This window comes from Poecilia mexicana, unplaced genomic scaffold (assembly GCF_051168715.1).
Source record: "Poecilia mexicana isolate PSO_F unplaced genomic scaffold, ASM5116871v1 scaffold_2, whole genome shotgun sequence".
In the NCBI taxonomy this organism is placed as follows: domain Eukaryota; kingdom Metazoa; phylum Chordata; class Actinopteri; order Cyprinodontiformes; family Poeciliidae; genus Poecilia; species Poecilia mexicana.
Window position 1 is genome coordinate 12,894,025 of NW_028263371.1, and position 12,359 is coordinate 12,906,383.

General features: G+C 37.9%; 2 protein-coding genes across 2 annotated transcripts; both read right to left on the reverse strand.

Moving 5' to 3' along the window:
* Positions 1–3,540: 3,540 nt before the first annotated feature.
* On the reverse strand, positions 3,541–5,925 carry LOC148160443 (cytosolic sulfotransferase 3-like). The gene is made up of 7 exons (XM_088011007.1): positions 5,651–5,925; positions 5,418–5,546; positions 5,234–5,334; positions 4,341–4,467; positions 4,152–4,249; positions 3,891–4,065; positions 3,541–3,808 (listed from the first exon to the last, which is right to left on the reverse strand). The coding sequence occupies exons 1-7, from the start codon at positions 5,784–5,786 to the stop codon at positions 3,696–3,698; spliced, it is 879 nt and encodes a 292-aa protein (XP_087867133.1). The 5' UTR covers positions 5,787–5,925; the 3' UTR covers positions 3,541–3,695.
* A 1,222-nt stretch (positions 5,926–7,147) lies between these two features.
* On the reverse strand, positions 7,148–9,984 carry LOC106926659 (cytosolic sulfotransferase 3-like). Its single transcript, XM_015001714.2, has 8 exons — positions 9,888–9,984; positions 9,590–9,722; positions 8,976–9,104; positions 8,787–8,887; positions 8,013–8,139; positions 7,824–7,921; positions 7,563–7,737; positions 7,148–7,482 (listed from the first exon to the last, which is right to left on the reverse strand). The coding sequence occupies exons 2-8, from the start codon at positions 9,720–9,722 to the stop codon at positions 7,370–7,372; spliced, it is 876 nt and encodes a 291-aa protein (XP_014857200.2). The 5' UTR covers positions 9,888–9,984; the 3' UTR covers positions 7,148–7,369.
* Positions 9,985–12,359: the final 2,375 nt, after the last annotated feature.

The window sequence follows — 12,359 nt, forward strand, 5'->3', positions numbered from 1 at the left end:
TTTATAGATTACAGTCACTAAAAGGTTGCATTGTGCCCTTGTTTATATTTTTAATAGTGTAATTCTGTAAAGACAAAATATGTAAATCAGAGCTAAACCACCAGCTCTGATTTACATATCTTGCTAAATTGCGGGTTTGAATATTGCAATACTTTCCTATAACAAAATAGACCTGCAGAAAGAAATTACTAAGAAAATATCTTACATATGCATAGTTGTATGCTCTGTATAGAGATTTACCTTAGCTTTGATTGTATATTTCATAATTTTGTAATTTATCATTGTTTATTAAACTCTGAAAGCTGTGTGGCTTTGTTAATATTCTGTCCTAGAATGCGGTAAGATGTGCCCTTTTTTTTTTTTTTGAGCACCTGCCCCTTTAGTGGTCTCTGCACGGCCCTGGAGCATACGTTATGTTTATGGAGGCCTGCATGTATATTTGTTTTACATTTATGCTAAGCTCTATTTCCGCAGACATCTCTTACACTGATAACTCAGTGATTCTTGAGAACAGGGACAAAATGATTTTTAATTTTCCCTTTTTTTTTTAATTTCTCATCCTTATATATGCAAATATGACAAATAATGTTTTGGAAATGTAAAGATGCTAAGGAGCAGGCTCCCAGTTGCAACATTTTATTTAAAATTACATATTTAATCGACTTGACCCAGAACTTTGTCATCACCATCTGACAAAAAATAAACATAAAATAATTTTTTAATTATTGCTCAAGCTGTTATAACAGTCATCTATAAAAAGGGGAAAGATCCTCTAAAATGTTCTTCTTATAGTCCAATCTCACTTCTCAATACCAATTATAAATTAGTTGCAAAAATGATAGCAAAAAGATTGGAAAGGCATGATCAACCCCGATCAAACAGGGTTTGTACTATTATGCATCTCAGTTTAGGTTCTTGGCACAGATGTTTGATTTGCAGACTCCTCCTTGATGGCTCAAAATTGAAACAACAGAGTCAAAAGAAGAGATGCTTTCGAGTTTATTTCTCCTCATATAAAGCAGCACTCCGTTGGATTAGATCTGTTGTGTTGAAAAGAGTCATCCAAAGTAGAGGAACGTGAATGAAGGGAAATAATCAAGGTCACAACAATCCTGCAAACACAGGTAGGAAGCCAAAAAGCAACAATTTTATTAACCTGGCTTTGGCATTGACTAAATATTAAGCTATTTGCAGTGAAACTGGCCCATATGAAAGTGTGTGTGTATGCACACACACACACACACACACACACATATATATATATATATAAATTTTTCAAATGTTCAGTACAACAATGTTAATGAAAGCTCTATTTCCACTTCGATAGGAATACTTAATTGATTAATAGTGACTAATAGTTGGTTAATATAGAAAGAAATTAATACTGACATCAACAATCTGAGGAACTCATTTTACATACATTACAAAACAAACCAGACTGAAAATTTGTTCCATGTTTTCTCAAAAATATTGACGTAAATCCCAGCGGGCGGTGAGTTGAAATGAGAAAGCTTTTTTGTAAGAAATGACTTGAATCTGTCAGATGTTAGCATTACCTGATTTGTTCTGCTTAGTCTGGGAAAAAAAGGTTTTTCAACAAGATCAGGCTGAACTGTTTCTCCAGCAGGAGGCCTCATGATGACTCCATCTGCATAAAAACAAGAGAAAAAGTACAGTTTTGTTTTTTTTTAAAGGCCTTCCTGTCGTCTGGCATCCTGCGTCCAGGCACTGTGGCGTTTTGATTCACCTTAGTTTCTTCTCTTATTTTGAAAAACTGAATGCATGTACAGACAGATTTGTCAGCACACCTGGTGAAGACGTGTAAAAAGCATCCAAATGAATCAGTCTTTTATTGCAGCAGCAACATCTCACTCTGCACTGCAAAAACACAAAAACTTACCAAGTATTTATGTTTAGGTTCTAGTGCAAATATCTTAGTTTGATCTTATTTCAAGTGTACTAACTTACAAGTAACTTTTCAGCAAGATAGAAGAGCTTGTTTTAAGTCAGTAATTCCTTAATATTAGTTAAAAATGTACTAGTTGCATTGGCAGATTGTTTTACTTATAATGTGGGAAAAATGTTGTTACAGGTGAAAAATCTGCCAATGAAACTTAAGAGTTTCATATATTTTCAGGAATTATTTACTGAAACAAGCTCTTATATCTTGCTAAAAAGTTACATCTAAATTAGTTTTGTCTTTATCAAAGTCTATTAAGATATTTGCAGTAGAAACTAAACAAATAATTTAAGGATTTGGCATTTTTGCCAAATTTTGGCATTATTTAATGTTGTACCTTGAAACAACATTAAAGAAGCTAAATTTTAAAGTCAGAATATTATTATTATTAACACCAGGAAAATATACATTGATGTGCTCACATGACCCAGGTTAGTTTAGTCAGATATTTGAAAAAATTATATTTTGTGTATATTATATTCAAATGTTGTGCTTTATCCATAGGACCTGTTTTGTCCCTATTCTCAAGAGTCACTGAACTATTTTTATCTCTTCTATCCTCTGTAGATTAAAGTTCCCGCTCCAACAAAGCACCAATATCCTCCCAGTAACCATCTTTGTTTGTCTTTCCAGGGAAAGCGCAAACATTCTCCAAATCCTGATTCAAATGGCATCAACCAAAGACGTACTGACTCAGGATTTATTTTTTTATCATTTCATTTCCAAAAGGTACCATTGAGACTGATTAATATGCCAACAACCTTTGCGTTTTCTTTATGTAACCCGTGATGTTTTTGTTGTGGCTAAATGAAAACAGCTCCCTCTCCTGCTGCATGTGAATTTGAGCGGCTGGCCTGAGCGTGTTCTTGTTTTTATGTAACTTATCAGATGACAGGCCTTCTGTCAGGTGTTGTTTGGATGTGGATGCCGTTTGGCATGTTTTCATGCGTGGGGATTAACTGCTCCGATCGGGCAGAATGTCCAGGTGACCTTTTCTGACCCCTGATTTCACAGCACAAACTCTCCGAGGGTTCACATATTCTCACAATATTCTTGGGCAGTTCCCCAGGGAGATATTAGAAAGGGGCAGGGCACCTGAAAAATAGAAAACAAAATATATTGTATCTTGAAGTTGTGATAAGTATACTGGGAGACTAGATTACCTACTTTCTGTTGAAAATAAAAAAACCCCACCAAGAATCACCAGTGACTGGACATTCACAGGTACATAGAAAAATAATAAGACGTAGAAGATTTTGAAAATTAATCCTATATTATGGGGTCCACTTATTGCTTACTGATATTTTCAGAGTGTGGAGAATTTAACAAACTTTTCAATTTTAGGATTTCTCACTTTGAGAATCAAATCATTTCAATTCCTTTAGGATTTCACCATGTTAAACGACGACGAAGCCAAAATTAAAATGAAGAAGAAAAAAAGTGTAACCCAGGAGTTTATGAGCAAAATCATGAACTTGAAATAGACCAAATCACGACTCCTCATCCACAATGTTAGTGAATGGTCCAATCATTTTGGCAATGCTGTGCACATTGGAAATATTAAACTACAGACAAACATATATGTTTGTTTTTTTATCTTTAATATAAAAAGTTTGTCATTCACTAGGAGAAAAAGTTAAAATTATTCAACTATTTTTACATTTCAGAATCCATTTCTTTGAATTTCAAAACATCTCCTTTGCCATAAGAGATCTACAATACGCCAGGTCCAGGTTTATATTTCGGTGCGAAACCGAAGTGTCGGATCTTTCATCTTGCTCTTGTAGTCCTCGTCGAACGCTTCATTCTGGGCGACAGTGAAGTGGGTCTTCCAGTCACCAACTTTTCCTGGAAAAGCCACAGACCCATCATTCATGTCTTCCTCCCAAACAGTAGCTGTCACTTTTTTATTCCATTAAATGGAGTTTACCTTTCCTCATGAAGGGAGAAATTGAGAAATCAAAGAACGGCCGTTTGGAACAGTTGGTCATCTCATTGTTCTTCATATTATCAAAGTGCACCAGTTCAACGATGGTCTTTTTGTCTTCAGCTGACGGGGATAACCCGAGGAAGGAGCAAAGTTTGTCTATTTCCTTCTCAGTGTCCTGGAAACACAAGATCAAATGTCGACTTTGTGGTAAAAACAGTCAGAGGAGCAGCCAGAACGTAAAGGTTCAAACAAATAAATTACCTCAGCTATATCTTCATAGAACATATAATGAAGTTTGGGATAGGTCTTCGTCTTTTTCCACCAGTTTCCCACATGGTCATACCACGACCCATACAACACTGAGGCCACAGGAAAACACAGAAAAGTAAGAAGCCTGTACCAAAAAGAAAAAGCACCAAACACAAACATTTTCTGACAATCTGTACTCACTCTGTCCATCCAGGAACCTCTGGAAGTAGCTGCTCCATTCTCCAGGCTCCGGTTGCACCACGTTCATGCGATCAAAGTGGTAAAATGACACCATGTTGTCCTTCGCGTTGCGGGCCACATACACCATCTACCAAAGGAAGAATGAACAAAATGAACAACAACCATTACAGCTGCATGAATGACTGGACATCTTCAAACTAAATGTTTGTTTTGCAGTCCTTGGTAGCAAAACAACAATAAACAACTACACAATCGTAACTATTACGGTCCACGTTTCTTCAAAAGGTACTTGTTGGTGGTTGTAGCTGTCGGTGCTACAGCATCTTTTTAGAAGCTTCTGACTGAAGACACTATGATGTTGCGTTGCAGTCTTGGGAAGAGGCCATAATAAAGATATTTATGTTGAATTTTTGTAAATCATAGGTTCAATCAATTTAGTTTTTCTAGTTTTTCTATAAATCATTTTTGTATTTGGCGTTGATGTGATTACGTTGGTAATTTGTAGACACTCCCATCAATTTAAGAAACTAAGAACACACCGGGGTGAGGGGAGTGGTGGAGATGCTCTTTGTCTGACGACTGTCCAGCGTGATGACGGAAGGATGTTTTAAAAACGATATTTTGACCACTTCTTGAACACGTGAGATCGGATTAAGTTTGAACTCTTTCTTTACATCGGAGTTGCAAGAAAATTGTAATTTGAATTTTATTTCAAAAGAAACAACATGTATTTTTAAAACAATCAAGTCAGAAGTGTGGTAAAGAAACAAACCACTTGTTGCCACCCATAGCCCTTTTCTTGTTTTGGAGCTTTTTTTTTTTTTGGAGCTGTGACATATAATCTTGTGACTTTACTTTGAAAACGTATTCAAACCAAGCTCTTGCAACTTTACCCGACAATTCTGATCCCAAAACGACTGAGGCACCAACTGAACCGGGAGGTGAGTCTTAATGAGTCGAGGGGAGGTGGGCAGCCGGTCTGCCAGCTCTGTTCCTGCGGACGGACAGACAGAGGCATCGAACCACTAGGGTGACTTTTATGAATAGTAAACAGAAAAGTAAAGTTTGACCGTCAACCTGAAACCACAGAAGAGACCGCTATCTCCAAAAAAGGAACTCGTTCAAAGACAGGGATGGACGTCTGACGCTCTGGAGAGACGCGTCCAAAATACAGCAGGTCAAGGATGTAGGAGACCCACGTAGTTCCTAGGCAGTCAGCAAGAGGGAGGAACATGAAACTGTTAGTTTCCTCCAAGCGCTACAAACTGTAAAACCTGATCGTACAGGTTTTACAGTACAATCCGACTGACCTGCTTTTGGGTATGTCGCAATGAGTATGTCGTCTGGTCTGGCCTGAAAGTTTTTAACCTTCTCCCAGTTGTCGGTGACGCAGTGAGTCATCGCGACTCCGTGGAAATCGTACAGTTGTGGTCGAGAACTCATCATCTGGAAAATTAAAAATCAGCTCTTGATGCACAAGTCTGGCTACACAAATTCAAGATGTTTGAGAGACATCCTGCATTTCCTCGATCAAACAATTTCAGATTAAAATCACTTCAGCGACAAAGACTCCGTGTAGCGCCGCTGGAAAACAAGTGTTTTTACCTTTCTCGTTGCGTTCCCCAACTGGTTTGTGCTTCTTCTGTCTCTGCCAGCTACTCTTTGTCAGTGTTCATAGTTAATATTTAACATCCCATACTTTGGTCTTACAGGCACATTTTTGCCTCTGTACATTGATAACGGTTACTGCAGCCGTGGTTTCAGAACTCAAGAGATAATCTCAATGCACAACCCACACATGCTGGACATTCTGTGAGATATAGATATTTAAGAAAACATCACAGATACCTTCAGTGGTTGTGGTGTTTTCAAACAGGTAAATAAGTCAAAGAAAAACATTTATGATGTAACATATTATAAAACAGGACTTTTCCATACCGTGTAAGCCAAAGGGATGGATGAGGTGTCATTTGTTTTCCCTGAAGTTCTAACTCCTCTGTTGATAAGTAACCATCGTTCCATGAATCTTTCATCCACATTTTTGCACTCTGTGACACTCTGGTGATGGAAATGTCTCACCACACTTGAATGTTCTGCTTGACATTACAAACTCTGGAATGTAATTTTGTGTCCTTACTAGAAAATTTATCCACAAAAATGTCAAAACGTCCCGAGATCATAATGAAAAATTCCAGACTCCCAAATGTGCTTATTGGTGTGTAACATTATGACCACAGGACTAATGGTGTGTTTACCCCCCTTTGCTGCCTAAACAACCTCTATTCTGACAAACAATGGTTTCCATTAGATCCCCCAAATATATGCTGTGGTCTCTGGCAGCAGGTGTTAGCATCAGGTCTTTGAAATCGTGAGGTGGCATCGGATTTTGTTGTGTTGAACATCTGATATACAACTGGAGGAAGATTTGGTAAATTTGGAGATTAAGACAGCACTTCATTGAGCTCCTTGGACTATTCTTGAATCTTATTTGGTTTGTGACTGGGAGCCACAGACAAAGGATTTACATGGTATAAAATTATGTAATTTTTACGCTACTGGTTCTGACAGGATCCCTTTCTTCACTGACATCCCACATACCAGCCTTTGGTTTGTGAATCAAACTGGTTGACAGTGGAAACTGTCTAAATTATACTTCTGACTCCTGCCTTCCCAGTTCATTGTTTCATCACTGTGTCCGAAAGTCAACGTAGCTCCTCTTCATCTTCACTACCAGAAAAATGTTAAGATTTAAAAGCAAAATTTGGACGGCACAACAGCCAAATAAATACCTTTTACAAATCTGAAAATTTTCATGAGCAAGCTTTCGCTTTATTTAATACAAACTCCAAACAAAATATTTATTTCCTGAGCTTCATTATAAAAAGTTGATTCCGTTTACTAGCAGAAAAGTTTCAACTATGAGGGGAAAATGGTCCACACTTTTAGATTTGAGATTCAGTTACTCTAAATTTTAAAAACATCACCTCTGTCATAAATCATCTGAAATCTACAATACGCCAGGTCCAGTTTTATATTTCGGTGCGAAACCGAAGTGTCGGATCTTTCATCTTGCTCTTGTAGTCCTCGTCGAACGCTTCGTTCTGAGCGACAGTGAAGTGGGTCTTCCAGTCACCAACTTTTCCTGGAAAAGCCACAGACCCATCATTCATGTCTTCCTCCCAAACAGTAGCCGTCACTTTCATTTTTTGCGTCATAATTTACCTTTTCTCAAGAAGGGAGAAATTTTGAAATCCAAGAAGTTGAGTTTGGAACAGTTGGCCATTTCGTCGTTCTTCATATTATCAAAGTGCACTTGTTTAACGATGGTCTTTTTGTCTTCAGCTGACGGGGATAACCCGAGGAAGGAGCAAAGTTTATCTATTTCCCTGTCAGTGTCCTGGAAACACAAGATCAAATGTCGACTTTGTGGTAAAAACAGTCAGAGGAGCAGCCAGAACGTAAAGGTTCAAACAAATAAATTACCTCAGCTATATCTTCATAGAACATATAATGAAGTTTGGGATAGGTCTTCGTCTTTTTCCACCAGTTTCCCACATGGTCATACCACGACCCATACAACACTGAGGCCACAGGAAAACACAGAAAAGTAAGAAGCCTGTACCAAAAAGAAAAAGCACCAAACACAAACATTTTCTGACAATCTGTACTCACTCTGTCCATCCAGGAACCTCTGGAAGTAGCTGCTCCATTCTCCAGGCTCCGGTTGCACCATGTTCATGCGATCAAAGTGGTAAAAAGACACCATGTTGTCCTTTGCGTTGCGGGCCACATACACCATCTACCAAAGGAAGAATGGACAAAATGAACAACAACCATTATGGATCCAAAATGGATCATTCCTAAAACAGTTCTGACTCACAAAGGCCCTCTAGTGGTCAAGTTAAAACCACACCTGTTTTAACTGAGAGATTGATGTTAGAAAACCATCAATCTCAGCTCTTCTCAAAATAACAACTTTAAAGATTCATTACTATATTACATTTTACTCTTGATTTAATGTAAAAACAATAAATCAATTATGTGTAGGAAAGCCAGACTTTCAGCTGCTTCCATTCACTGTTGCTATTTTTAATTATTTTATTTTTTTTAGCAACCACTGTGTGCCTTGAGATTTGGCTTTCCACTTAATCAACATTCATCTCAACTTCCTCCTCCTCACTGGACAAATTGTCTTATAAAATGTCATCATATCTGCTCATAGTGGAGCATCAGAGCTTTAAAAAAAAAGAATTTCAGTGTTCAATAACATTAATTCAATGTAATGTATGTCAATCTCAAAGGTATCGTCAGTGGGATTAGTAAAGGAATGTTTTAACTGAATTCAAGTTATTGTTTTTTTCTTTTACATACTCCTGTCATCTTTATCTGAAGGAAACACTACCTTTACTTTGAAAACTTATCCAAACCACACTCGGTCAACTTTACCCGACAGTTCTGATCCCAAAACGACTGAGGCACCAACTGAACCGGGAGGTGAGTCTTAATGAGTCGAGGGGAGGTGGGCAGCCTGTCTGCCAGCTCTGTTCCTGCGGACGGACAGACAGAGGCATCGAACCACTAGGGTGATTTCAAGTGAACGAGTATTCAACAGAAAAGTAAAGTTTGGGCATTAACCTGGAGCTACAGTAGAGACCGCTATCTCCAAAAAAGGAACTCTTTCAAAGATGGGGATGGACGTCTGACGCTCTGGAGATAGGTGTCCAAAATACAGCAGGTCAAGGATGTAGGAGACCCACGTAGTTCCTATACAGAGCAGGAGAGTGGGGAACACTTTATTTGAAGGGGTGTGCATAAGACTGACATAACACCTGTCATAAACATAAAGGAGTCTTTATGAATGTTTATGACAGTTGTCATGAAGTAAATAATGACTCTTTTAATGCAAAGTTGCTCTAAAAGTTGCATTAAACGTCCATTAAAAATGCCAACTTTGCATGATTTTGTAAATTATGACAATTTAATGCAAAGTTGGCATTTTTAATGGACTTTCAATGCAACTTTTAGAGCAACTTTGCATTAAAAGTGTCATTATTTACTTCATGACAACTGTCATAAGCATTCATAAAGACTCCTTCATGTTCATGACAGGTGTTATGTCATGTTTGTGACAGTGTCATGTCAGTCTTATTCACTCCCCTTCAAATAAAGTGTTACCGGAGAGGGGAACAGTTCCTGGCATCTATGCTCTACAAACTGTAAGACCTGTTTGCACATGTTGGTAGACTGACCTGCTTTCGGGTATGTCGCAATGAGTATGTCGTCTGGTCTGGCCTGAAAGTTTTTAACCTTCTCCCAGTTGTCGGTGACGCAGTGAGTCATCGCGACTCCGTGGAAATCGTACAGTTGTGGTCGAGAACTCATCTGCAAAATGATAAATCAGGCCTTGACGCAGGAAGACTCACAAGACACGTTCAAGACGTTTAAGCCAAAAGCAGCATTTCTCGATTAAATGTTGGTTTTTTAACAGTCAAATTAATTCAAACATAAATGACTTCGTTTAGCACTGCTGGGAAATAAATGGTTTACCTTTCTTGTGGCGTTCCCCAGCTGGTTTGTGCTCCCTCTGTCTCTGTCAGCTACTCTTTGTCAGTTTTTATAGTTAATATTTAACACTCCACACTTTACTCTTGCAATGTGACAAAGATAAAAAGAGCAGAAGTTTCAAAATTCAGGAGGTCAGGATTCACCGTAGCTCTTGACAATCATGCAATCATCACATGCAGTTTAAAGTTGTTTTTCTGAGCCGCAGCTATATAAACGTCACAGGTTTTTCGCTTGATATTAAATATTCTGGGATTTATTTTCGTTTTCTAAGCTTGCTGCTTTTATCACAAAAGCGGTCACAATGCCCTGCGATCAACATGTGACGCTCTAGTCGCCCCGATATGATAATTGGTGTGTGACAGAGGAAAACAGGTGCTGTTTAAATGCAGAATGTCTCAATTAGGGGTAACATTTCCTGCCTGATGGTGTGCTGATCATCTTTTATTGTCAAAACGGACTGATGAGACATGGTCTCCTTCAGGCCCCTGAAAGTATGCAGTGGTATGTGGTATGTATGTATGATGTTTTATATATCAGTGAGCTTTGTTTCTTTACACACTGCTCTTGGTAGAAATTAGAGATGGGGTGAGTGCAAGGCAGCAAAGGTGGTGCAGTACCTCTCTGAAAATGTTTTTTTGTAGTCACCGTGCTAAACGGTGCCTCCAAGCAAATGTTGATATCTCAGGAACCATAAAAGGTGTGGATTTCATTCTCCCACTGTTTTTATCAGAGGGAATAGGGAAACCTTTCTGTCCTTTTCACATTTTAGGGTTCACACAAGTTTGTTTTTTGTTTACATTTCATGGAATCTATTACTGTAACCCAGCATGCTAGTGGTAGCCTATTTGCTATCATTAGTATTTTAGCTAGTTTTAGCATTTTAGCTTTTTTTTTTTACTTTCATCTGGGTTTTTCACACTGCATGGACTATTTCTTACCATTCTGCAAATCTGCAGCAGTCGGCTTCAAACGCTTTTGGCATTTTCACCAAAGGCATTAGGCACTGATCATTCAGCATTCACACTTGAATTTTCTAGTTATTACCTTTTTTGTTTTGTTTTTGCTAATGTGATGAGTTTGCTGTGCTCCCAATAAATTTGTTTGTATGATAATTAAAAGTCATTTCTCACAAACACTATAACAGTTGTCATTATTGTTGATGCATTCCTTCTGCTCCACACTGTTAAAAATTAAATTCCCCGTAAGTGATCCCAGGTTCCTGCCGGTATAATTTTCCAACAGGTTAAATAACATCCACAATGACAAGGTTAATGAGAGGCAGAATCGTAGTGCTTTGAAGCATTTTTTTTGTTTTTTTACTTCACGTTGCATAACGATGACGCTCCTGAAAAAGCTCTCTCTCGTTTGTTTCTTCACCTTCCGTGCTGACTGTAATTTCTCCCCTTGTTTTTTGAGAAAAAATAGAAAGAAACACATTGAAACTCCTGCTGGTGAGCGCTTCATAACCACGCTTGTTCTCACAACTGTACCTTCCACATATGCATAACATAAGTGTGAACGGGGAAGTGTTTCATTTACAGATTTTAACTTGTCAAAAAATTGCTTTTAAGTAACAAAGACAAAGGTTATTCAGACTGGATTTTTTTTTTTATGTTTGCATAATCTGTGGCAAAAATCAGGCATATCTTGATTAGTAATGTATGGAAAGAGGTAAATATTTCTACGCCACAACGGTTTTAATAAACAAAGCAAACAATGATTATGGTTGCTGCTTCTCAAGCTTTCTGTGTCTTACTGTAAAGTTAAAAGTAAGACACAGTAGATCCAGTAGATCCCCCGGAAACAAGGAGCAGTCCAGACCTGTTTACTGGAAATGAATGTTAACGGATGACCGGTGATGTGGAATACCTTTACCGGGTTTTAATTTTCCTCCAGGAAGTCAAAAATGTCTTGGGGAATTTCCATCTTATTGAAAATGAATCTATATATTCATTTCCTGAATTGCATAAGCAAACTCTTGTTTTCTTTCCCAGAAAACAAACTTCTACCTGGTTGTTTGAAAATTACAAATGCAGTAGCTGCTATATAAGAGTTTTTACTAAAAGAACGACGATTTGAACTCTAATAACATTTAAACCCGGTGACCCTTAATGTAATCATGATAAATCTTTGCCCATCATAAATCACTGACATGCAGAGTCATGGTTGTTTTAGAGCCATGTTGTTTTTTATCTGTAGCTGTAATGATTTTGATGTTTTAGGATCTGACGGCCTAAATTTGCCAACAAGTCAACGGTGGCTATATGGAAAGCTATCCAAAGTGTCTAATTTTAAAACCTAATACCTTTTGAATTGGTTAGTTGTTCATTAGTTTGCCTCATTAGCAGCTTCTCAACAGAGGTTTGCAGTAAAGAAAAGTTCAAAAACTATGTAAAAACTGAAACTGTCAGGGATCAGGGTTGTGTGTGTACCAGACTTATCTGATACACACAC